A 24,883-nucleotide genomic window follows, 5' to 3' on the forward strand; every position below is an offset into this window, starting at 1 on the left:
GACTCTATGGAACTAACCTCTTCACTGTGCTTTTAACTTGCCTTCCTCAAAGATGCTGCTGGGCATTTTTTCACGAGCTTATTAACCATTCATTCATATACATTGGGTGGAATGTCTATTCCAGTTTTTTGCATGTTTTATTTTATTTCTTAAGCTGTAATAATCATTTATATAACCTGGAAAGACATCTTTTATCAGATACATGACTTGCAAATATTTTCTTCCAGTCTGTGGTTTTGTCTCATGAACCTCAAAATTTTTTAATTTTGACTATGACCAATCTATCAAAAATTTTTTTATTATGGATTGTGCTTTTGGTGTTGTATCTAAGAAATATTTAGCTAGCCCCAAATCACACAGGTTTTCCACTTTTATGTGTCATAGTTTGAGCTCATTATGTTTAGGTCTATGGGATCCATTTTCAGTACATTTTTGTATATAGCATGAGGTAAGGGCTTAAATTTTTTCACATGTATTTATCCCATTATCCCTGTACCATTTGTTAAGACGACCCTTTCTCCGCTGACTTTTCTTAGCCAATATTTAGAAAACCAGTTGCCCTAAGGGTTTATATAACTGTCAGTCCAGTCTGATTGATCTATATGTCTGTCCTTAATGCAGTATCACACAGTCTTGATTAATGCAGCTTTATAGTAAGTTTTGCATTCAGGAATTTATGTTTTCTAATTATGTTCTTCTTTGAAGTTGTTTAGGCTAGTCTGAGCTCTTTGTATTTCTATATAAAACTTAGGACTATCTTCTCAATTTCTACAAAAAAAGCTGGGATTCTGATTGGGATTATGTTGAATTTATAAGTCTCAATACTTCTTTGGACAAATTTGTTTCTAATGATTTTACTTATTTGGATTCTATTTTGAAAGGAACTACTGTCTTAGTTCTAATTTTACTTCCAAATTATTCAGTGCTAGTAAATAGCACGTCAATTGATTTTTTTATAGTCACAAGCTGCTTAGTGATGGGGATATATTCTGAGAACTGTGTCATTAGGTGATTCTGTCATTATGTGAACATTGTAGAGTGTACTTACACAAACCTAGATGGTACAGCCTACCACACACCTAGGTTATATGATATATAGCCTATTGTGCCTAGGTTACAAGCCTATAAAGCATATCACTGTCCATGACAACACAAGATTAAATCAAGCACAAAAGAAAATGATGTATTCAAGAGACACAGTAAACACAAGAGGTATAAGGCTGCTGCTGGCACAACTCGGCATACTGTTTTATAGTATGTTTTTTTTTTTTTAAATAAGTAGAATACACTCTAAAATAATGGTAAAAAGTATAGTATAAAAAATATAAGCTAATAGTCATTTATTATCAAGCATTATGTACTGTACATTATTATATGTGTTATACATTTATATGACTGGCAGAGCAGTAGGTTTGTATACACTAGCATCACCACAAACATGTGAGTAATGTGTTGTGCTATGACACTACAATGGCTACAATGTCACTAGGTGATAGCTACATTATAATCTTATGGGACCACCTTTGTATACGTAATCTTTATTGATCGAAACATCATTAGGTGGCATTTGATTGTACTGACCTAGTATCCTGCGACCTTGCTGAATTACTAATTCTAATAGTTTTTCTGTAAATGCTTTAGGGTTTTCCATATACAAAAGCACATCTGCAATTAGCGATAGTTTTACTTCTTCCTTTATGATCTGGGTGCCTTTTATTTATCTTGACTGATTTCACTGGCTAGACCCTCTAACGATGCAGTCAGATGTGGTAAGAGGAAGCATCCCTGCCCTTTTCCTAACTTTAAGGGAAAAGTTCCCAATGTCCACAATTAGGTATAATGTCAACTGTATGTTTTTCAAGAAGTTGTTATTAAGTTAAGGAATTTCTGTTCCCCAATGCCTTTTTTGAATGAGCGTGGTCAGGTTCCAATAAAACTTTATTATGCATACTGACTTGAATTTCATATAACTATAAGGTGTTATGAAAGATTAATCCCTTTTTGATGTTTTCGACAATTTAAAAATGTTAAAAAAACTTTTTTTTTTTTTTTTTTTAGCTTAAAAGGCTATATAAAATCAGGTAGTGGGCCTAAGTTAGCCAAAAGGCCACAGTCTGACAACCATGGCCTAGCAAATGGTCTGTCCTTGACAATACTGCAGGTGTACTTCAATATGTACTCTGTTGTTCTCGGGAGCAGTGTTTGATTACTAGGTACATACACATTTACAATTGTTATATCTTCTTAATTGAAACTTTTATCACAATAAAATATCTGTCTGTAGTAACATTTGTGCTAAAAGCCATATTTTCCTAATGTTAGTATAGCTATCCCAGCTCTCTTATGGTAACTATATGCATGGTTATGGTTATATCTTTTTAATTCTTTCACTTTCAATCCAGTTGTGTCTTTAAATCTTGAGTTGAATTAAAAAAATTTGGACTATCTTTAGCTTTTGATTAGAGTGTTTAATCTATTTATATTTAAGGTAATTATTGATATGGATTTATGTCTACCACATTATTTGTTTTCTATTTATATAAGTATTTTTATTTGTTCCTTTATTCCTTCTTTATTGCCTTTATTAAAAAAAATTTAAACAGACGTTTTATACAATTCATGAAGTAATCCCCCCCCCCCCAATTACTCTAGTACCCATCTGGCACTGCACACAACCATTACAATAATATCGACTATATACTCTATGCTATAGTCTAAATTCCCATGATTGTTTTGTAACTACTAATTTGTACTTCTTCATCTCACTTTCTTCTTCTCATTAGACATTTTCTACTATATCATTTAAATTTTTTACAAGGAACTCTATTTTGGGATTATTTTCTTAGTGGTTGCTCTACAGTTACAATATGGATCTTAACATATTCTACTTCAGATTAATACTAACTTATTCCAGAAAAATACAGAAATTTTGCTCAAATACAGCTCTACCTCCTACTCTCTCCTTTGTAGTAGTATTGTCAAACTTACCACATTTTTCTATGTTATAAAAATGTGAAAATGAAAAAGGAAAACTAAATAAAAACGAAGTCAGTAAGCCATGAAGGGAGGGCTCTCATGTGGGTATCACTTACCAACAGCTTGCAGATCCCAGCAGTAAGAAAGAGAATTTCCTTCTGAACTAGCAACAAGCTGCCCACAGCATGTAGCCAATAAAAAACCACCACGACTCTCCCCGATGATCTTTTTAAAACCTAAACACTGACCTTTCCTTTGTCTCTTTGCACTTGCCTATGGTTCAACATAGTTTGCTTGTACTGAACTGAAATTCCTCTGCCATTCTTGAATAAACTCATTTTTGCCAGCTAAAGACCTTGTTATTTCATTTTTAAGGTTGACAAGGAGAACACAGTTTTTAAATTATTGTTTTACAAATTTGTATTTTAAATCAGTAAAAAGAAGAAATGTAAAAAATATATTTATACTGTCCTTTATTATTAACTATGTAATTATGTTTACTGGTGCTCTACATTTCTTTGTGTGGATTCAAATTACTGTCTGGTATCACTTCCTTTCAGTTTGAAGAAGTTCTTTTGGTCTATTTTAACACCTTTATTAGGAACAAATTCTTTCACTGTTTACACAGGAATGTTTTAAACTTACCTTCACATTTGAATAGTTCTACTGAATAAAGAATTCTGGCTTAACAGTTTTTTCCCCTTTCAGCACTCTGAATGCCATCCCACTGCCCACTGACCTCCATTGTTTCTTAAAAAATAGATCAGCTATTACTCATATTGGGGGTACCTGCTATAGGAGGAGTCATTTTCCTCTTTTTGCTTTAAGATCTCTTTTTCTGTAGCTTTGAACAGTTTGACCGTGATATATCTAGATGTGGATCATTGTGTTTAATTACCCTATCGGCAGTTCATTGAGCTTCTTGGATTAATGAGTCCCAACAAATTTTGGAAGTTTCAGTCATTATCGTGCCAAGTATATTTTCTGCTCCTTTCTCTCTTTCCACTCCACTGGAATTTCCGTTATATGTATGTTGGTATACTTGCCTCTTGTTTTCTACATGTCTCTGAAGTTTTGTTCATTTTTATTTATACTTTCTGTTCTTCACATTTGAAAAATCTCTAATGATCTATATTCTATTTAGCTGGCTGTTTCTCTGTCAGCTCAAATCTGTTGCTGAGTACCTGTAGGGAATTTTTATTTCACATATTGTACTTTTCAACTCTAGAATTTCCATTCACTCTCTTTTAAAATGTCTATCTTTGATATCTTGTATTTGAAATGACATTGTCATTATACTTTTAACTCTTTAAACTAAGCTTCATTTAGCTCTTTGAAAACATTCATGATACTGCTTCGAAAGTCTTTGTGTGCTAAGTCTAGCATCTGGGGCTACTTCCGAAACGAAAACTATTATTTTTTTCCCCTGTGTATGCGTTACATTTTAAAATTTTGTTGCATGCCTTATAGTTTTTGTTATTGTAAACTGAACATATTTAATAATATTTCAGCAACTCTGAGTTCTGACGTCTCCGGTGTGTTTTGCCTTGTGACTTGCTAAACTAATTCTGTAGAGTCTGCCTTCCTTGCAGTATAAGGCTGGTCAATTTCTGTTCACTTTGCTTTATTGTTATTTCTTAAAGTTCTTTTTAAGCCTAATTTCCTTGGGGACAGCATAACTTACTGGTTAGCCAATGACTGGTGTGAGGCTGTGCTTAAACATCTTGAGCCAGTACCTTTTCCCTGATGTATCTGTGATGTATTTGTGATTTCCTGATGTATTTGTGAAATACATACAAAGTTCAGCCAGGCTGCAAATGTCCCTTGGCTTTTACTTTTAGCATAAAGGCCTCACCTTTAATCAGCAATGAATAGATAGCTAAGGCATTCTTCAGCTTCTCCTGAGCTTGCACGCAGCCTTATAAACACGAGTAGCCTTCTGGATCATTCGGGACATAGGGAAGCTTATTAATACTTACTATGGTTATCTCATTCTCTGGATCTCTTCATTAAAATTTCGACTGTTCTGTCACTCTGTTGCTTCCCTCAACCAGTATCTTGACCCCAAGTTAGTGGTGTTCCCTGATTTTAGCCACTATGATCTGTACTGTTTCTTACAATTCTCTTAGACAGGCATTCATCCCTGCTCTACCCCAAATCAAGTCAACCTTCTCTGGCTGACCCTGGTGAAATTATCATGTAGACCTGTTGGATGAGAAGGAATGGGAACGGTTCCAAGTAAAATTACTACAGATTACCATTATTCAGACTAAGGTTTAGTTGATTTTCTTGAATAAGCTTCTAAATTTGTTGAATACCTTGCATGAGTTTCCAGAGTCCTGAAATGGTTGGCTGACAATTTTGTCCAGTTTTATATTTTGTCAAGTTGTTTTTTGGGAAGAGGATTTGCTGAAATCTTTACTCAGCTATTCCAAAAATCATGATACTGATTTTTGAATGAAGTACTGATTATTTAAGTTAGAGACAAATACTTCTTTCACTTCATTGCATATATACCAACAACCTGACTATTCTGTAAAAATCATCACAGTCAAAAGAAATTTTAGAAGTGAAAATGGAAGCAAAAGAAAAATTCAACAACCTCAAATTAAATTAACCAATTTGGAATCTCGGATTTAAATTAAAATTTATTGGAAAATAAGGAATACAGAAAGCAGATAATTGTGTTTTTAATGAAAAAAGTCCGAGACTTAATTCTACTACTTCCGTGTAATTCTGGGTTTTGTAAATCTGTTTCATCTCTTATAAAATGAAATGATGACACTAATTTCATACAGTTATTCTGAGGACTATATGAAATAATGCAAGTGAAAGTATTTCTGCAAGGAATGAAGTTTTATAAAAACATAAGGTATATCAACATTTTTAAATAGGGATGCTATGAGCAGCTGCAAAATACCTACAGTTTACATAGTATTCTTAACATCTATGCTAAGTCATACTAACTTCAGAAGATTAGTATAACTTGAATTTAGATTGCAATATTTAAGAAAAAAAGCTGCTGCATCTACATAAAAGCCTTTTAGTATTTCCTTGTAATATCTCATTGGTACATATTGATGTATTTTTAAATTTTATTTTATGATAACTAAAAATTAAGTATAATCAAGAAAACACTGTCAACATCTGAAAACTATAAACAAGAATGAGTCAAGTATGAAAATTAAAAAGATGACAAAGACTAGAGTTTTTATGAAAACATTTTAAAAAATGGATTTTGCTTAACTTTCTTTAATATATAGCCATTTAAAAAGTCCATTTAAAAAAGTTAGAAAATATACTTGCTATTTCAACTAATCTGAATCTCAGTTGGCACTGCCTGTTTAAATGTTGACTATGTAATCCTCTCTTAGATATTCCGAACAACTCTATTTTAGTAAACTCCCTTATCCAGTAGTCCAAAGCCAGAAAGACTACTGAAAAATGTGCACACACTAGTTTTAAGAAATCAGTGACAAACTATATATTGAATTTATTCTAAAAGCAAAGTTTAGTGGTGATTCAGTCCTGTTTCTGAAACTTTCTATCAATTAACATTAATGGAATGGTAACCTTAAAACAATGATAGTCGAGATATTAAAAACTGAATTACAGCTATAAAAATGTGCAGGACTACCAACCCAGGTATTTTACCTCAAGTAGTTCCCTGACCAAAGACATACAGACTTTATTACTAAATTGTCCCAATATATTTAAAGAAAAATAGAGATAAACATAGAGTATGAATAGAATCTATTAGCTAATCATTTAAATTATAAGAAACTTTTATCGATATATAAAAGTATCATTTTATATGATCTATAGTGAAAATGGAAGCAGAAACTATAACAATATTTCAGAATATTCTCATTTTTGTAAAAAATTTACAAATTCTATCATAGGCATACACATATGTGAGTAATGTTAGTATAAAAAGTGTTAACAGTGCAACCATCAGCAAAATGAAAATGCAACCTATGGAATGGGAGAAAATATTGCAAACCATATTAGCTGTACTCCAATGTTCATTGCAGCATTATTCATAATAGCTAATGTATGTAAACAATCTAAGCATCTCTCTCTCTCTCTCTCTCTCTCACACACACACACACACACACACACACACACTGAAATATTATTCAGCTTTAAAAAAAAAAAAGAAAATTTTCTCATTTGCAACAACATGGATGAAGCTGGAGGGCATTATATGAGTGAAATAAACCAGGCAGAGAAAGACAACACCATACAGTATTACAAGTGTGGAATCTTAAAAAAATATATAATAATAATAATTCAGAAACAGAGTAGAAAAGTAGTTGCTGGGAGTTGGGGGGAATAGAAAGAGGTTAGTAAAAGGGTACAAACTTCACTGCAGGATGAGTAAGGTCTGTGGATATAATGTATAACATGGTGACTATAATTAATAACACTTATATAACTGAAATTTGCTAAGAGAGAACTTAAATGTTCTCACCAAAAAAAAAAAAAAGGTAAATATGGTAATGGATTTGTTAATAAACTCAATGGGGAAAATCCTTTCATAATGTATAAATATACTGAATCATTACAATATAAACTTTAAATATCTTACAATTTTAGTTGTCAATAAAAGCTGAAAAATGTCAATAGCAATTACCTGTAAATATAGAGATGATGGGCATTTTTTGCTTCTTTTTGCTTAGGTCAACTTTCTAATCTTTCTACAATAAATGTGAATTGTTTTGTAGTACGGAATAATCCTACCTTTTTATCTTATGTCTTTATAATTTCAAAAATTAAATTTAGTATTTAATGCAATTTTAATGTTAAATAGAATTTGATTTCTAAAGTAATCCAATTCCTTGGTTAAGAAGCTACTTAAAAATATTTCAATATGTAACTATTTTGGAGAAACGGTATCACTGTAATGATTACATTAAAATGAGACATGCTATTGCATAGTAACAATATATTTCAGGTGTTAGAAATTTCATCTATATAATGAAAAATACACAGACTAAAACTATAAACTTACCTTATAATTTGTCCTTCCTCTTCTGGAGTAGCTGGTCTTAACCCCAGAACTATGTGACATACCTAGAGGAAAAGGTGATAAATTAAACTCCACTGTCTGGTGCCAATGACTAAATAGTATAATATTTCACATTCTCTGCAGAGCTTTCAACTGATGAATTATCTAGTGATTCACTTGAGCAAATCTGAACTTTTAAACTTTAGTTGTTATTTTTTTAAAACAAACCATTTCAAGGGGGGCCAACTTCCAAATCTCTATGTGAGATAGGGAAGAGAAAGACAGAGGCAAAAGGGGAGGGAAGGGGGTGGAGGAGAGAAAGATAGGAGAAAAGAGAGAGGGAAGGAGGGAAAGAGGGAGAGAGAGAGGGAGTCAGAGAAAGAGGGAGGGAAGGAGGGAGGAAAAAGAAGAGAACCAACTACTTTTCAGAATGTTTCACTGATACTATATATTTTAATATATCTCATGCAGAGAATACTATTTTCTTTCCTGAAATCCAAAAGCATATCATGGCACTTGAGGACGAAGATGAAGGGGACATGAAGAGGATATGCGACATAAAAGATAAGGGTGGCATTTTAATTTGGACAGCTCTAAGAAAGAAATTATTGTCATTAATGCTTTTTTAGGTTTATTTCCTCTTCAATTTATTTGCCTTCGCTAAATGTTATCACAGAAGATGTGATTTTTTCAATGTTTTGTCATGAAAATTTTCAAATACACAGAAAAGTTGAAAATTCTATACTGAATATGTCAGACCCATTACCTAGATTCTAACATTAACATTTTATTATACTTGCATCTGTCTATCTTCCTCAATTCATCTGTCAATCTATCTTAATTTTTGGATGCATTTCAAAGTAAATTATAGACATTGGTACAGCTCTCTGTAAATACATTGGCATGCCTGCCTAACATTAACTAGAATTAAATATGTTTGTAATTTTGTTTACTTTTTGAGGTAACATTTAAACAACAACAAAATACACAAATTAGTTTTTTGAGATTCATCCATGTATCAATATTTTAATCTATTTTATTGCTGAGTAGTATTCCATTGCTTGAATATGACACCATTTGTTTATCCATTCTTGGGTTATTGATACCTGTATTTTGTAAGCAAATTTTTTAAAAATAGAAACATATACGCTGAAAAGTGAACAAATCTAAGTATACAGTTCAATGACTTTTCACAAAGTAAACACACCAATGAAACTGTCACCCAATCAAGACCTACACTGCTACCTTCCCCAAAGTTACACTTTGGGTTCCTTCTCAGACACTACTGCACCTCCTTTTGTATTCACTAATCTGAATTCTATAACCATGGATTGGCGTTGTCTGCTTTTGCATTTTTTGGTCCAGTGATTTTTCACCCAACATTACATAAGATTCAACCATGTTACTGTTTGTAGCACTAGTATATTAATTTTCATTGCTGTAACATACCACTGTATGTATGTGTCACAATATATTTATTATTTATGTACTTATTTGTTGTTGATAAACATTTGGGTCATTTTTGGGGGGGACTATCATGAATTATGATTATAAGAACTTAATTGTATGCCTTTTGGTGCTCGGATATATAAGTTTCTGTAAGGTAGACACATGGGGTAAACTTACTGGGTCACAGGGTATGTTCAACTTTCATGAATACTGCCAATCTCCCAAGTAGTTGTAACAATTTATATTCTCATTGGCAATGTGTGAGAGTTCAGCTGCTTGTTATCCTCATCAATACTTCACATCACTTAAAAATCAACAAGTCTGGTGGATGTCTAATGGTATTACATGTAGAGTTTTAATATGTATTTCCATGATGACAAAAGAAAAGAGGTTAGCCCTTTTCATAGTATTTATTAGCTGTTTGGATATTCACATTTGTGAATCACCTGTTCAAGGTTTTTGCATATTTTTATATTGAGGTTTTGCCTTTTCCTCACTGATTTTTGATCTCTGCATGCCCTAGATACAAGTCCATGGGATACAGGTACGGCAAATATCTTCTCTCACTGTGTTGCCTTGTGTTTCCACTTTCTTAATGGCATCTCTTAATAAAAAGAATTCTTAATTTTACTTAAGTCCAACCTAAAACTTTTCCTTTATGATTAGTGCCTTCTGTGTCCTGTTTAAGAATACTATGCCATAGCAAAGTCATTAAAATAATCTCCTACATTATTTTCTAGACGCTTTCTTTTTTGCTTTCCAAATTTATTAGATTTATAATCTACCAGGAATTAATTTTCATGTATGGTATGAAAAAGGAATTATGATGCTTTTTTCCCCCCATATGAACACCGACTGACTCAGTACCATTTATTGAAAAGACCACTCCTTCCCATCTGTGATGCAAAGTCTCCTTTCTTATAAATCAAGTAGTCACAAAAGTGTAGATCTGTTTTAGCACTCTCAATACTGTTCTATTAGTCTATTTACCTAACTTTAAGTAGATATCACATTGTCTTAATATCCTGTTTTAAAATAATTGCTAATATCTGATAATCAAAGTCTTCTAACACTGTTCTTTAATATTATTTTGGCATTTTTGGCCCTTTCCACTTCTGCATGTATTTGAATCCGCTTATCAAGTTCCACAAAAACAATGACAACAATAAATTTTTTAGGGTGTGATTGTGAGGGCACCAAATCTATTAAGCAATATAAGCAGAATTGACATTTTTAAAATATTGAGCCTTCATATTCATAAATATGGATCATCACCTTCTGTATTTTTTTTTCTGCTGTAATAAATTACCACAAATTGAGTCGCTTAAAACAACACAAATTAATTATCTTACAGTGGACAAAAGTCAGACACAGGTTCTCACTGGGCTAAAAATCAAGATGTCAGAAGGGCTTTAGTCCTTTTTGGTCAAAGGAAGAATATGCTTCTTCTTGCCTCTTCCAGTTTCTCCAGTTCACTGCATTCCTTTGCTCTTGGCCCCTTCTCTCTTTCTTCAAGGCTAGTAACTTTGCATTTCCCTAACCCTTCTTCTACCTTCCTCTCTCTCTGGCCCCAGCTGGGAAAGGTTCTCCACTATTAAAGACTCATGTGATTACATTGGGCCCATCTAGATAATCCAGGCTAATCAGCCCTCTCAGTATCCTTAACCTGCTACATCTTTAAAGTCTCTATTGCCATATAAGATAATATATTCACAGGTCCTAAGGATTAGGGCATGGATATTGATGGGGGGCACTATTGTGCCTACCACACTTTTTTTTTTCTTTCGCATCCTATCACACTCTTTAACATGATATTTCTTGACAAATGTGCAAGACAGACAATCCTGATTATGTTTAGCATGCCTCCTTTGCAAAATATTGAGCATTAGGATTACAAAAAGGATTGAAAATAGGAATGGTTTTTAAATTCTATTGACGGTTACAAAGTTGCAGTTAAATACTCAAAACACTCAACCAAGTGTAGGATTTTGGCAAATAAAATAGGAGCATAATTCAGGCTTTTATTGCTAACTCTACCAGCTAACTCTACCAATTTTAAGACATAGATAAATAAAACAATGTAGTATAACAGTCTGCTTACTCATATATTAATTGAACATATAGTTTTAAAATCATATTTGAATATGGGATAAAGTGTATTAATTGCATTTTTGACTTATATTTTCAACTTTCAATGGATTTAATGGGACATAAACCCACTAGAAGTCAAGCATTTGTAATTCATTATAAGATAGAGGATATTACATTAAATGAGATAAAAATATCTGATCAATTTTCATATTACCAAGTAAGTCATTTCTATTTATAGTAGTAATTTATATTATTTTGTACATCTTTATATTTTATAAAGCCATCAATCTAAATTCCTGCTGAAAATTATAACTGATAGTGGAAAAACTAATTAACTTAAATAGATATTACAGGCTTATCAGATTGTATATGTTTTAAATATACACTCATTAGTCATAAGCTGTCAGGAAGAGACCAATTTCCATTTACTCCAAAATGGCCATGTCACAGATAAGTTATATTTTTTTCAATGAAAGATCATAATAGATATAAAGATACCAAACCTGTCCAACCTTCACAGGAGTGTCTTTATAAAGAAAGAATAATAAAATAAGGAGAAACTAAAATATCACTATTTAATCAACTTAAATATTTATGAAGAACTATGAAAAATGAGAACCTAACAAATTACTTTCAAAAACTAGAGTAAGAGAACTAATTTAACTAGGAAAATCTGGCAAGTTCTATGACTTAATGTTCACTCCTGGCTGCTTTTCTTCCCAACTCCTCCTTCAATCTTTCTTAGACCTTCTAAAAAAATTTAAAAAAAAAAGAAAGAAAGAAAGAAATAGCTTTGTTGCTAAGATAATCTCCTAACTAAAGAGTGAAAAGTTTACAGTTGCCTATTTATGATCCATCTCTATGTTCACATGCCTAACTCATTAAGAAGGACCTTTAAAAAAGACAATAGAAGAAACATAGCAAATTATGATGGCTTTTGTGACTTCGATTATTCTCTATACCTACATGCTGCTCTGAGTTATAAGATAAATAAACATAATTACCTATATTCTGCTTCCTTATCTCTCACATCATGATTTTGAGAAGCTTTTGTAGGCCCTCACGCTCTGTCTTACCATCTTTCAGGTAGTGTGCAGGATAATGTAGTTCTATTGATAGTATGCAATTACTACCACATAATGAAAAAGATGCAGAATTACTGGTACTACTACCCTCGAACCTGTCATTTACCTTAAACATACCTGGAAAAGGAGATTCAAAAACTCATTGGCAAGAACATTTTTCACACTCCAGATCTGATAGTCTTCTAGAGTAAGATGGCCCATCTGAAAGAGAAATAATATTCAGAAAGATCTCATGTTAAGAATGTCCTCGTTCTTTAAAGCATTTGAATAAAATCTGGTTTACTAAACTGATATTGCTCATTTGTCTGAAAGCAAATCAATAATTTAAAGTAGATGCTATGTGTTCATCTGACAAGTAGGCCATCTAGGATAGGTTTTAAAGTAACAAAACTTAAGCAGTCAAAGGTAATGAGGACAATTTATCATCAACAATCTTCTTGGGAAGTAACTCATAATATCTTCTGCTTCTAGGGTTATCAATGGAAAACCACAAAAGGCCCTATGTGTAGGGAAAATGGAGTATTTATTAATTTTGAAAGTAAAAGACAGACTCTCTAGATTATGCCCTTTCACCCTAACCATTTTTAAAGAACTTCTTAAACATATCTAGCAATATTATCAGACTTCTTATAGGTTTAAAGGAACTTAACACATATCAAATATAAATACCTACATTACATTTCTCCAAAATACAATTTAACATTATGTTTTTTAAGTTGAGTAAAGCAACATTTTCGTGTTGCCAAAGTATACCAAAAATTACATTTATGTATAGAATGCCTATATATTTTTTCTTTTTAGGCAAAAATATAACCAAATATTTCTTCATGTATTCAGTAATTACCTAATATCCCTAGATGAATAATATTTTTAGCTTTTATTATTTAATGATATTGATATATTTTCTTTTTACTATATAATAAACATATCAAATAAAAAAAGATTTTAAAGCACTGTGATTATAATTGGTTGTCATGATATAAATTCTATTTAAGGATGTTAATATCAATCTAAAGGTACGAAATAATGGGTAATATTGGCACAATCTAATCACAAGCGAATATGGTTAATAGGTTTGGTTAACCATTTCGTTATCATGGTCCCATAGAAATGGAGCAGCTAAATTATCTTTTTAATGTTCACAGCAAAGCCAGAAGTAGGAACTCCGTCTTCTATAAAAATAGACAGTAAACATACCTACGTATTTATTTAACACTCGAAAAAGGGTGTTAGAAACTATCTCTACATAAGGCATTTTCTCCCAGAAACTCTTCCAGGTTTCTGTTCTTTTGCATACCAAATAGAAGTAGATACCTCAGTTTTTGGTAAAAGAGAGATGAATGAAGGCAGAGAGATGCCTCAAATGGCAAGCAAAGCTCAAGCTCTGTAATTTGTATTTTTATTTCTATTGAGCATCAGTTAAAATTATGATTCCTTCTAGAGTTGTGACTGAAGAAAAAAAAACTGATGTTACTTTTTTTCCTAAACTTCTATAACGCTACTGTGGTCCATATCCTACCAATCTGCTTCTTGGTACACGTCAATGTTTGAGTGGAAAGGATCAAATTAATTCAAATATGCCTCATAATGTGCGAGTTATTTTCAATCTCATAGAGACACAGAGACATCACAGTAATGCAAGCTACAGGAGTAAACCTATTTAATATTCTTACTAATAAATGTTGTCAAACTAAAAAATTCAAGAATTTATTCTTTGTAAATACATGCTTATTCCTGCTATTACATGCCTTTTACAGCTGCTATTAAAGAACTCAGGAGAGCTCTTTCCGTGCCACAATAATGGTGCACATGAATGTCCTGCCCTGGCTAATGCTCTTAAGCATCGACATTGCCAATGAGAGGCAAATGCCAGGCTGTTATTAGGCTGTGCTCCAAAGTCATTATCTGGTTTCCAACTGTGATAATGAAGCATGGTTACATTGGCAAACCTGAAATCACTGATGATCAGAGCGCTGGGGAAACTGTTATGAACCTCACGGGCAAGTTAAATAAGTGTGGAGTGATCAGCCCTAGATTCAAATCTATGCAACTCAAAGACCTAGAAAAATGACAGAACAACCTGCTCCTGTCCCATTAGTTTGATTTCACTGTACTGACAACCTCAGTGGGCACTGTGGACTATAAAGAACCAAGAAGAAAATATACAGGAGGGAAAATCCTGGGATTTTCTTTCTAAGGATGTAATACTTAATGTGCAAATAAAATGCCTCAATAGAAAAAAGAAAAAGAACTATGGAATAGTTCTTTACCAAAACTATTAAAAAAAAATTTTTTTGGAATATATACACTACCCATATTAAGATAAAAAAATCATTTCCATCATCGCAGATATCCCAGGTAATCCACCTATCTCCAAAATTACTATTCTAATGCGTATCACCATTTATTAGTTTTGCTTCCTGAACTTCATAAAAATGGAATCATACAGTATGTATTCTTTTTTGTGTGGCTTTTTTTGCTCAATATAAGGTTAGCTTTACCATAACTTACTGAAATGGAAGAAATACAAAATGATAAACTATAATAAAAAGGGCTGTGTTGATTTGATTTTTATAAAATGCCTAGCTTATAATAAATGTTTATATATTTAAAACACTTAATGCAGTTGTTTAAAGATGGAATGGGCTATCTTTAGAGAAAACATGGAGGTACTGTAACAACAGATCCAAATAAGTACTTGGTGGGATGAAGTAGAAAAGATTTAAATATGTATATAAGCTATATAATAACCCAAATCAGAGTGTGTGGTATTTTTAGAAAAGGATAAATTAATCCTAGTTAGACTCACCTTTGTGGTGTCATGTGCATTCAATATGCCTTCTACAATGTCAGATAGATCTGTATGTAATTCCTTTAAAAACAGAAATCCAAAGGAGTAATTAGAAAAGAGTAGATATCATTTTTATTACTCAGTGGCCAAAGTATACTATATTTTGTTCAACTATTTTTTAATTACCATAGATTCTTATATCTGCTTTAATAAAATTAAGACAATTTTCCTGTAGTTTCATTCTTATACAATAAGTTCAGTTTACTAAATATTCTAAGGTAAATTCTCTACCTAATTTTGCACCTTCAGCTATGAATATTTTGAGTAACACAATATAGCAACTAGAAGTAATAACAAATCCTTTTCGCTGCCTCTCTTTTTTCAAATTCTCCACTCCATTTTCCTGTTCAAAATTTATATGCAACGAGATGTATAAAATCAGAACTTACTGGGATATCATCGGTGCGGTTGTCCTTCCAAACCTCTAAGAGTGCAACCACCATGTCTCTCAGTTCAACCCTAGAGAGAACTCCATCACGGTCAACATCAAACACCTTGAAGCAAACTAAAACAAAACAAAACAAAACAAAACAAAACAAAAAACTCTTACAGAGAGAAATTCCTTTTATATTCTGAAGAACAATATATTTTACTAGAAGCTTCTCTAGTAAAATTACTCAGTTTCTCAAGCAAGCGTATGTAATTAAAGTCCTCTGAACTTGGAGGACTAACTGCACACACTTCATATATCTCTCTTGCTCTCAAAATCACTACCCAGGTTGGGGAGCCCTATCTTTCATCCAAATCTAGAGTTAAAGTCCTTGCAAACTGAAAAAAATGGTCAAGTCCTATATAATAAATATTATGAAACCTCACAGGGTTTGAGGAATAATTCAAGGCCTTAAAATAATTTCTAATATTTAAAACTCGTCATTGCAGTGTTGATTCTTCTAATGCTGAAAATATTTCACCTACATTAAGAATCAATAACAAGCTGAAATTAAGACAGTCTGCTTCCACTTTGCTTCTCCAATGAAACTAATGCACACTCAATTTTTTTGCCAAAGAACAATTTCAACTCTTCAAGAAAGTGTATATATGACATGCTAAGAATTAGAAATATCAGCACTTTGCTAATTAACTCCAAATAAATTACTCTAGTTTGTTAATTTCCATTAGCTCAACAGCAAAAAAGAATTAAAAAAAATTTTTTAGGCAATAAAGCTTAATTGAGAGGCAAAAATTTCAGCCTCCTTATAAGAACTTTAATGTCAAGAAATAATCTATCATAAATCAAGGTTGAAGTAATGGTATATCATCATGAAAGAAAAAAGAAATCTGAATTTTTAAGATTAAAGAATTATCTACTTCATATATATACTTCCATAATAATTATATTATTAAATCAACTGATAGAATCATAGCACAATATTACTAAAGGTCAAAATACCAAATAACATACCCAAATAGGCAAAATTTATGAGCTGTTTTAGAAAACACACAGAGATAATGACTCTAGTAAATATATTAGAATTAGGCACCAATTAAATGTAAACTTGCATTTTCTCAATTTGGTTAAGATTTAATAATGTAATATCTTCTGCTTATAAATTATGCTATAACATTTTATCTAGACTTAAAAGACTAAGTGTTTAAATAAAATTGTGTTTTGATCATAAATTTTATAGTGGTAATAAAATATTAATGTATACAAGTCACAGAAAATGAGCTATACTTCAAACTTTGCAAGGCACTAACTTTATAGAGACAATCAGAAATATTTTCTAAATGGATAACCTTTTGAAATACATCATGGTTAACGTAGTTCATTTATCACATACTACAAATTCACCAGGAAAATCAACCTCATTATTAATAACAAAGATGTCAAACTACTCCACAGTGAAAATGGTTGAATTCTTAGACTGTCTTCACTAAAACGTCAACTTGAGAAAGTGATGAAAATTTAAGCCTTAATTCACAGATGATTTGTCATGGATAAATGCTAATTTTTTTCCTCAGTATACTTTGCATATTTTATGACAATGTTTAACACACTTACATTTTTGTCTTTCAGCCAGGGGTCCCCTGCAACAGGCTGACAACCCACAGGATATCTCCTTAAAATCTATGTGATTGTCACGATTTTCGTCAAAAGCATTAAACAAACCTGTAAAATAGGAAGACACCATAAACCATAGTCAACAAACTTTATAATGTTGTAATGACATGTTTATGAAAAGAGGCATGATTCTTTCCCATAAATTGGTCAAATTAAAAAAAAAAAAAGCTCATCAGGAGTTCCCACTGTTCCAGGAAGTATTTGTTTTTCTTCTGGAATAATTATAACTAAAACCTAAGATCATAGCAGAAAAAACATTACTCTCAGTTAATGTTTGGTTATGTCTTCCTGTCTTTATCTCATCTCATATCAATTTTAATAGCTAAAAATAAGCATAATATGCAAAAAAAAATTAAAAAATTAAGAAGTACACCAAAATCAGAAATTAAAATTTAAAAAGAATGAGAAGAAAAAGGAAAAAAGAAGAAAAGTTTAACTATATACTCAAAGATATACCACGCTGCTATTAATAAGCTTCTATAAAGCACTTTCACAAAACAAAGAAAAACAACACCCTATATTACAAGAGAAAGAAATTCTGTACTAAAGTTTTATTTATACCGGTTAATCTTTCATAAATGATGATTTTAAAATTCAGAAATAAAAGGGTATAATCCAATCATGTGGTTTTCGAACATTTTGTAAAAAAGGAAATAAATGAAATGATTTATCAAACACAACTACACTGTTTAAGTAGGTAGATGCCCAGAGCTCTACCTGTTCTGGCTGCCCTAACAAGTACATACTACAAATTCTGTGCCCTCAATTTAAAGAGTAGAAAACTATAACTTAGAAGTGGGTTAAGTGATTTGTCAAAAAAAGGAAAAGTTTAAAAAGGTCAGAACAAGAAGCAGAACGCAAGTATTCAGATTCAAATTTTTTTTTGTGATATCACCCACAATTATCTTTGTATTCCTAACAACAAAAAGTCATAGCAAAGTTTAGAACTAGAGGGGATCTCAGAGATGGTCCAGTCCAGGGTTTCTTAATTTTGGTGGGGGAGGGAGGTACCAATAGAGCAGTGGAACTGTCTTATATATATTTAAAAAAAAAAAAAAAAAAAACAGGGGAGGTACTCTGCTGATGAAGAAGTGGGGCTATATGTGAAACTCTGGAGCTCTGCCCATTCAGTGGCCACTGCCTTAATTCCTGCACTGGCTGCTGAGGCACCTCACTGGAGTACAGTTTCATAATCACTGACTTGGTCAAACTTATTTTATATATGAGAATATTCAGGTGCAGAGAGCTAAACTAATTTATTGAAGGTTACATAGGTAGGTTAGGAAGCTCAAAACTACAATCTTTATTCCCATTTTTGTTTTATTCCACTGAACTATGCTATTTGCAAGAAACTTGAAAAACTGTATGTAACATTATGGTCTTTTAGGGTTAAGATGTATTAGTTGGAAGTAAGAGATGGACTCAGATGTGTTTACCAAATAAAATTAGTAGAAAATAGTATGATTCCTACCTTCACTTAGAGATGGACGAATAGGTGGTGAAACCAATGGGCCAAATGTCTCTAAATCAAATCGTCCAGTCCGAGATTGAGCCTTCAACAACCAGTAGCGCTTCTCCAGATCAATGATGTCCGATTCCTCCACTGAGAGTCAAATCAAACAAGGTTAAACAAATTATAAAATCTCAAGTCTTCTCTTCCAGGCAGTTAGTTCATCATAAAAATATAATTTTCAAGGATATATTTTAATTTCCCAATTCAACGCTAAAAATGTTACCTAAAACAAAATTCTAAAACACAAATACATTATATCTAAAATGGTATGAAAATATATTCAAATTAAAAGAGGCTTTAAAATATTTTTGCAATTTCCCATTAAGTAATTGCTTAAATTCAATATGCAGAATAAACAACTGAGATATTTCTTTTTGGCTTTCCACACCACTTTTATTTGTACCTATTTTTGATCACTTTTAATCTCAATCTTGATTCTACATACATATTCTCTCCCAGCTACACTGTATATATCCTAATAGCAGGATCCATGTCTGATTCATCTTGTCGATATGGTAACCACTTACAAATTCAATACTTACTAAATAGATAAAAAGAATATGATAAAAGATGTTATAAGAAACAAAGTCAATAAATGACAGAGTTAAGAATAGAATTTATGATGTGATAGGTAATAGGGGCATCATGAAAACATGAACATCTTTCTTCATTCATCAGAAGATATATTTTTAAAAATCACAGATAAGCTCCAACCAATGGTTAATTACATTTTATGTTTCCCCCACTCCCTTCAAGGTATTAAATTGAGATTTAGAAAGCAAACAAGATAAGTCCTTCCATTGGCCTGGCTTTCTGCCTGTAGTTGCTTTCTCAACCTTGGCAAAGTATGAGGAATTTAAGCAGTGAAGTTTCACTGAGTTCAGAAGAGAAGCTGTAGTTCAGGGAGGTTGAGATAACTGAAAATTTCAGGGCAGAGTTCTTATGCACAGAGAGAGCTCCAGAAATTTACACAGAAGCTTGCTGAGTTTTGGCAAAATACTAAGCTATGTATGCACAGAGTGAAATTCATTGAGGCTGGGCTAGGAGATGCTTAAAGTCTGACCAGCCAGAGTAAAGATACCTTGTTGAAAACTGGAAGTATTCATAGATTCAGAGGGTCACACTTAATAGTAGGGTAAAACCTAACACTAGAGTACAGGCTATTCCAGACTTGTCTCAACAAAGCTTTAAAAAAAAAAAAAAAAAATCCTTGAAAATATCAAGCTGATCTGCAAGTAACTTAAGCCTATCAAAACATTATCATCTGTTTTCTTCCTTGAAGGAAAACAATAGAATCCAATGAACCATACAACATGTGCTATGTCTAGCACTCTCCCCAAAATATATGAAACAGTAGGAAAAAGTAATCTAAAACCAGGATAGAAAAAGCAATAGAAATAACAGATGACAGAATTACCCAACAAGACTTTAAAACATCTATTATAAATATCTCAAGAATTTAAGGAAAACTATGACTATATTAGGAAAGAAATAAAAACTAGCACCAAATGGAACTACTAGAGATAATGGATATAATATTTAAAATTTTTTAAATTTACTGAAGAATTTAGCATCAGATTAAAAAACTACAGAGGAAAAATCAGTGAACTTGATGACCTAGCAACCATTCAATTGGAAGAATAAGAAAAAAGGCCAAAAAATTATTAGAAACTTAGTGACCTCTAAGACAATATCAAACAGTACAACATACATGCTGTTGGGAGTCCCAGAAAGGGTTGGGCAGAAAATATTTGAAACAATAATACTTGAAAATTTTCCAAATTTGATTAAAACTAATCCCACAGATCTAGAAATTCAATGATCCCTTTGCAAGAAAATTCAAAGAAAGTCAAACTCAGGCAAGTCACAATCGAACTGCTAATAAAATACAATAGACAAAGGAAATGAGATAAGCAATGATTTATCTTCAGAAACAAGGAGCCAAAAGACAGTGGGGTGGGGGATTAATGTTGAAAGGAAAAAACAAACACCTATTAATCTTGAATTCTATATTCTATGAAAAACTTCAAAAATAAAGGCAAAAGAAAGATTTCTATGGACAAACGAAAGCTGAATTAATCAGTAGAATTATACCAAAATATTTACTATCTGGCTTTTTAACCTATTTCCATTTAGAAAAAAGTACGGCTTGCTGCTAACATTAATTTAATTTTATATAAATATGCTCTTTGAGGCTGAAGCAAATCTGACTGGTTTTCAATGTAAAATTAAAATATAAAAACTGTTCTTGAAGTTATTTCTAAACAGAACTTGTCTTTAATCCTGATGTAACAGAAATGTATACATAAATCAGATTCATCGAATGAATCCAGCTAATAACTGTTAGAGAATGATGTTAACATCACACGTAGGAATGCAACATTTTCAGCAATCGAGAATTACTATATTTTGCAGACGTAAATATCACTACTAAAACAGAATACTATAAACAGAATGATGTCATTTGTTTCCAACGACTATTGATACTAAAGCGATGTGAAAATAATCATAAAAGCGAGCTATTTCATGGGAAACTTTATGGGTAAGGTTAGGGCTGTAATCCGTTAGTTATCTCTGGGTACTCTGCAGCCACAAGGGCATTCACAGGGCCAATGGGAAATGGGTTAAGGAAAAGTTTGTCAATCCCTATCTTAGACCTTGAAAGTGCATGACTGCAAGACTTCAAGACTATGAAACTTCACTGAATGACAGTACCATAGGACCATAGAGACATACAGCTGTGAGCCTTCAAGATTCTGAGACTTCACAATTGTGAGGCCTTGCAACTCTAGATCAACAGATCTCTTTCCACTTTTTAGCCTGCCCCTCAGCAAAATTTCCTCATGAGAATTACTGAGTGGAAAGGATTATCTTTGCATTTGCAGTTCCTTCATATTCAAATCTGAAACAGTATTCTCAAAAGTTTGGCTAGTTTCTCTTCATCCTAGCAAAGACTGTCCTCAGGCAAGATAATCCTTCTACCTCTGCCAGCCTTACCCCTAATCTCAGCATCTGGCCTCAGATATGAAAACACTTATATCCCTTGATCACCTAGGAAGGGTTTGTCTCTTTAGAGTTGATTTGTTTAATTTTTTTTTTTTTTTGCACTGATACGTTTTCAGCAGCTTTAAAGAAGAGTATGATTGTATGGTTTATGGGATGATTTCATGTTATTACAGTGAGAGTGAAGGTCTTTCATGTCCTTCTACTTTCAAAACTAAGAGAGAACCCTTCAATTATTATTTAATCTGATTCTGAAAATTCTCACCAATTCAATAAGATATAAATATGAAGTATAATGTTAAAAAAGAAACAAAGTTACTATATGCATAAAAGCAGAATGTGTATCAAAAAACTCAAAAATTGTCTACAGCCATGCCACCCTGAACAAGTCCCATCCTGTCTGATTTCAGAAGCTAAGCAGGGTCAGGCCTGGTTAGTACTTGGATGGGAGACCACCTAGGAGGATCAGGTGCTGTAGGCATAAAAAATAGAAAATAAGGGATTGTAAGCTAATAAGGTTCTTGCAACCTGTGAGGTCAACCAAGGGTTGCCTCACCTAAAAAAACAAAAACTGAAAAATTTACAAATTATAATTGAGTTAAAATATCTGTAGGAAAACAAATATTAAAAAATCAATGCTTTTCCTATATAACATTAATAACATGTAAGAAAATATAAAAAAGAAAAAATGTAATAATAGCAATTCCCCATAACAAATATCTAAAAATAAACTTTAAGAAATGAGATTTTTATGAAGAAAACGTTATAATATTAAAGATCTAAATAAATGAAAAGGCATATCATGGCTTTGAGACATACCACAGACTTAAACAGAGTAGTTATAGAAGATCATACTGTGAGGATGACATATAGGCAGAGGTCTAAAGGAAGCAAGAGAGCAAAAATCGCAGAGAAAAAATATTCCAGACAGAGGGAAGAAGGATAGAGGCCTCGAGATGAAAGTATGCCTTGCAAGCTCAAGGAAGAGAAAGGTGATCAGAGTGGCTGAAGTGGAGTTAGTGAAGGGAATAATAATATCAGGAATAGTATGAGATAAAGTCACAGAAAAAATGGGGGTCAGATTATACAGGCCAGTGTAAGGAATAGTTTTAAGTGAAATTGTGAACCATGAGAAATTCTGAAGCATAGGAGTGACATGATTTATCCTACAGAATTAATCTTGACTACTGAGTTGAAATAGCCTGGTAGACAGCAAGAACAGAAGTGAGACCTATTAGGTTTTTAATGCAGGGTTAAAATCATCAATATATGCAACTTAAAAGCATTAGGATTACAATAGATTAACAAATACGAGACAGACAATTCATAAAAAGAGGGGAAAAGTTTTATTTCATTAATAATAAAAAAAAAATTTCAAAGGAAAAATGTTAACAGAATCATGCTATTTCCTTGCTTCAAAATTTTCAATACTTTTCCCCCCAAGATATCTGCATGACTACTGCCACAAATCCTTCAGACCTTTACTCAAATGTCACATTCTCAGACTATCCAAACCGCACTATTGTCATAAGTAGTGACTAACGTAGTCAAGTGGTAAATAAATGAAAACATATATTCCACCAACTTCCATTAAATTTTAAAAAATTATGTTCCTTTTGCTTAACCTTCAAAAGTCCAGGGGCTCCCTGGACTTTAAGCTAATGTTTCTCTATCTTTCCTTCTTATCCCTTATTGTGCCTTGACACTCATTACATCTAAATCCTTTATGAGAGGTTTTACTTAAAGGACCTAGAAATGAAATTATTTGAAAGCACAATGTAAAAATTCAAAAAATCCTGCACTAAAAATATAAAATTTTGTGCACATTATCACACATGAGTAGATGAAAAATCTGAGATTTTCAGAAATACACTGTTTTAATTCGTTTTGAAGTAGAAAAAAAGTTCGTGGAAATATGACTGCACCTGCCATAGCTGAAAACAAAAAAGACTTTGAAATATGTACCCGGGGTCAAGCATACTGATTCTAACCAGTTCTCATTTTACAAAGAATGCTCTCATAGAAAGTTCTTAACCTGGCTATCCCTAGAATGGATCTCTTACTGATACACAAAACCTATGAAGAGGAATTCCAAGAGTGATAATGACGTTATCTACACTTTTGGCATTTAAAAGGAACTAATTACTTATTACTAAAAGTCATTATAAACAACTAAGTGACAGTATTATAACATATTTTAAGAAGTTAAAAAATGAAAATACTAATACTAGATTAATTTTTAAATTTGTATTATTTGTTTTATTATAATTTGTATTATTTGTATTATTTGTATTATTTGTTTTTATTAGACTAGCAATACATTTTGTTGCATGAAAAATATTAAAAATGTAGTTAATCAAAAAAAGGAAAAATAAAAATAAAAAATAATTGTATGTTTTCACATAACTGTATTTGTAGCAGTAGATTTATTTAATTGAATGTCACCTAGATTGTTTGGGAAGATTATTTCCAATACTTTCATTCTACCACTTATACTACTGTATGATTTCTCAGATTACACCAAATCATAATTCATAATTTTAAATAATCAATGAGCTAAATTCACTTTTTAAATTTTATAGAAAAATCATCAAGGGAGATTATGATACAAGAAAAATAAAATTTTTATACAGGAGTATATTTTTTTCTTTTAACCAAATTACTAAATACTACATTCATTACTACATTGTAACCTCCTGATGAATCACTTTGCAAAGGTCCAATTACTCTGGAATTGTAACTAATTTTTAAAATATACAGAACTTCTACATAAGCATGTAGCTTTCATCTTTTTAAATGTAAATATCTACTTCGAATACCCACATAATTTATTTAAAATAAG

The 24,883-nt window shown here is 32.0% G+C and overlaps 1 protein-coding gene and 1 pseudogene across 2 annotated transcripts in view; one reads left to right on the forward strand and one right to left on the reverse strand.

The window, feature by feature from the left end:
- Positions 1–24,883, reverse strand: part of USP32 (ubiquitin specific peptidase 32) — a 158,010-nt gene that overhangs the window by 49,425 nt on the left and 83,702 nt on the right. For both annotated transcript variants that reach the window (XM_016143364.2, XM_016143363.2), the window contains exons 6-11: positions 18,997–19,128; positions 17,466–17,573; positions 15,853–15,968; positions 15,422–15,484; positions 12,730–12,813; positions 7,991–8,052 (exon numbers count right to left, since the gene is read on the reverse strand). In XM_016143364.2, the coding sequence (XP_015998850.2) occupies positions 7,991–8,052; positions 12,730–12,813; positions 15,422–15,484; positions 15,853–15,968; positions 17,466–17,573; positions 18,997–19,128 (565 nt within the window). The remainder of the gene's footprint in view (positions 1–7,990; positions 8,053–12,729; positions 12,814–15,421; positions 15,485–15,852; positions 15,969–17,465; positions 17,574–18,996; positions 19,129–24,883) is intronic.
- LOC118604154 lies at positions 22,404–22,522 on the forward strand (annotated as a pseudogene).

The sequence above is a fragment of the Rousettus aegyptiacus genome, unplaced genomic scaffold (assembly GCF_014176215.1).
Source record: "Rousettus aegyptiacus isolate mRouAeg1 unplaced genomic scaffold, mRouAeg1.p scaffold_m13_p_6, whole genome shotgun sequence".
In the NCBI taxonomy this organism is placed as follows: Eukaryota; Metazoa; Chordata; class Mammalia; order Chiroptera; family Pteropodidae; genus Rousettus; species Rousettus aegyptiacus.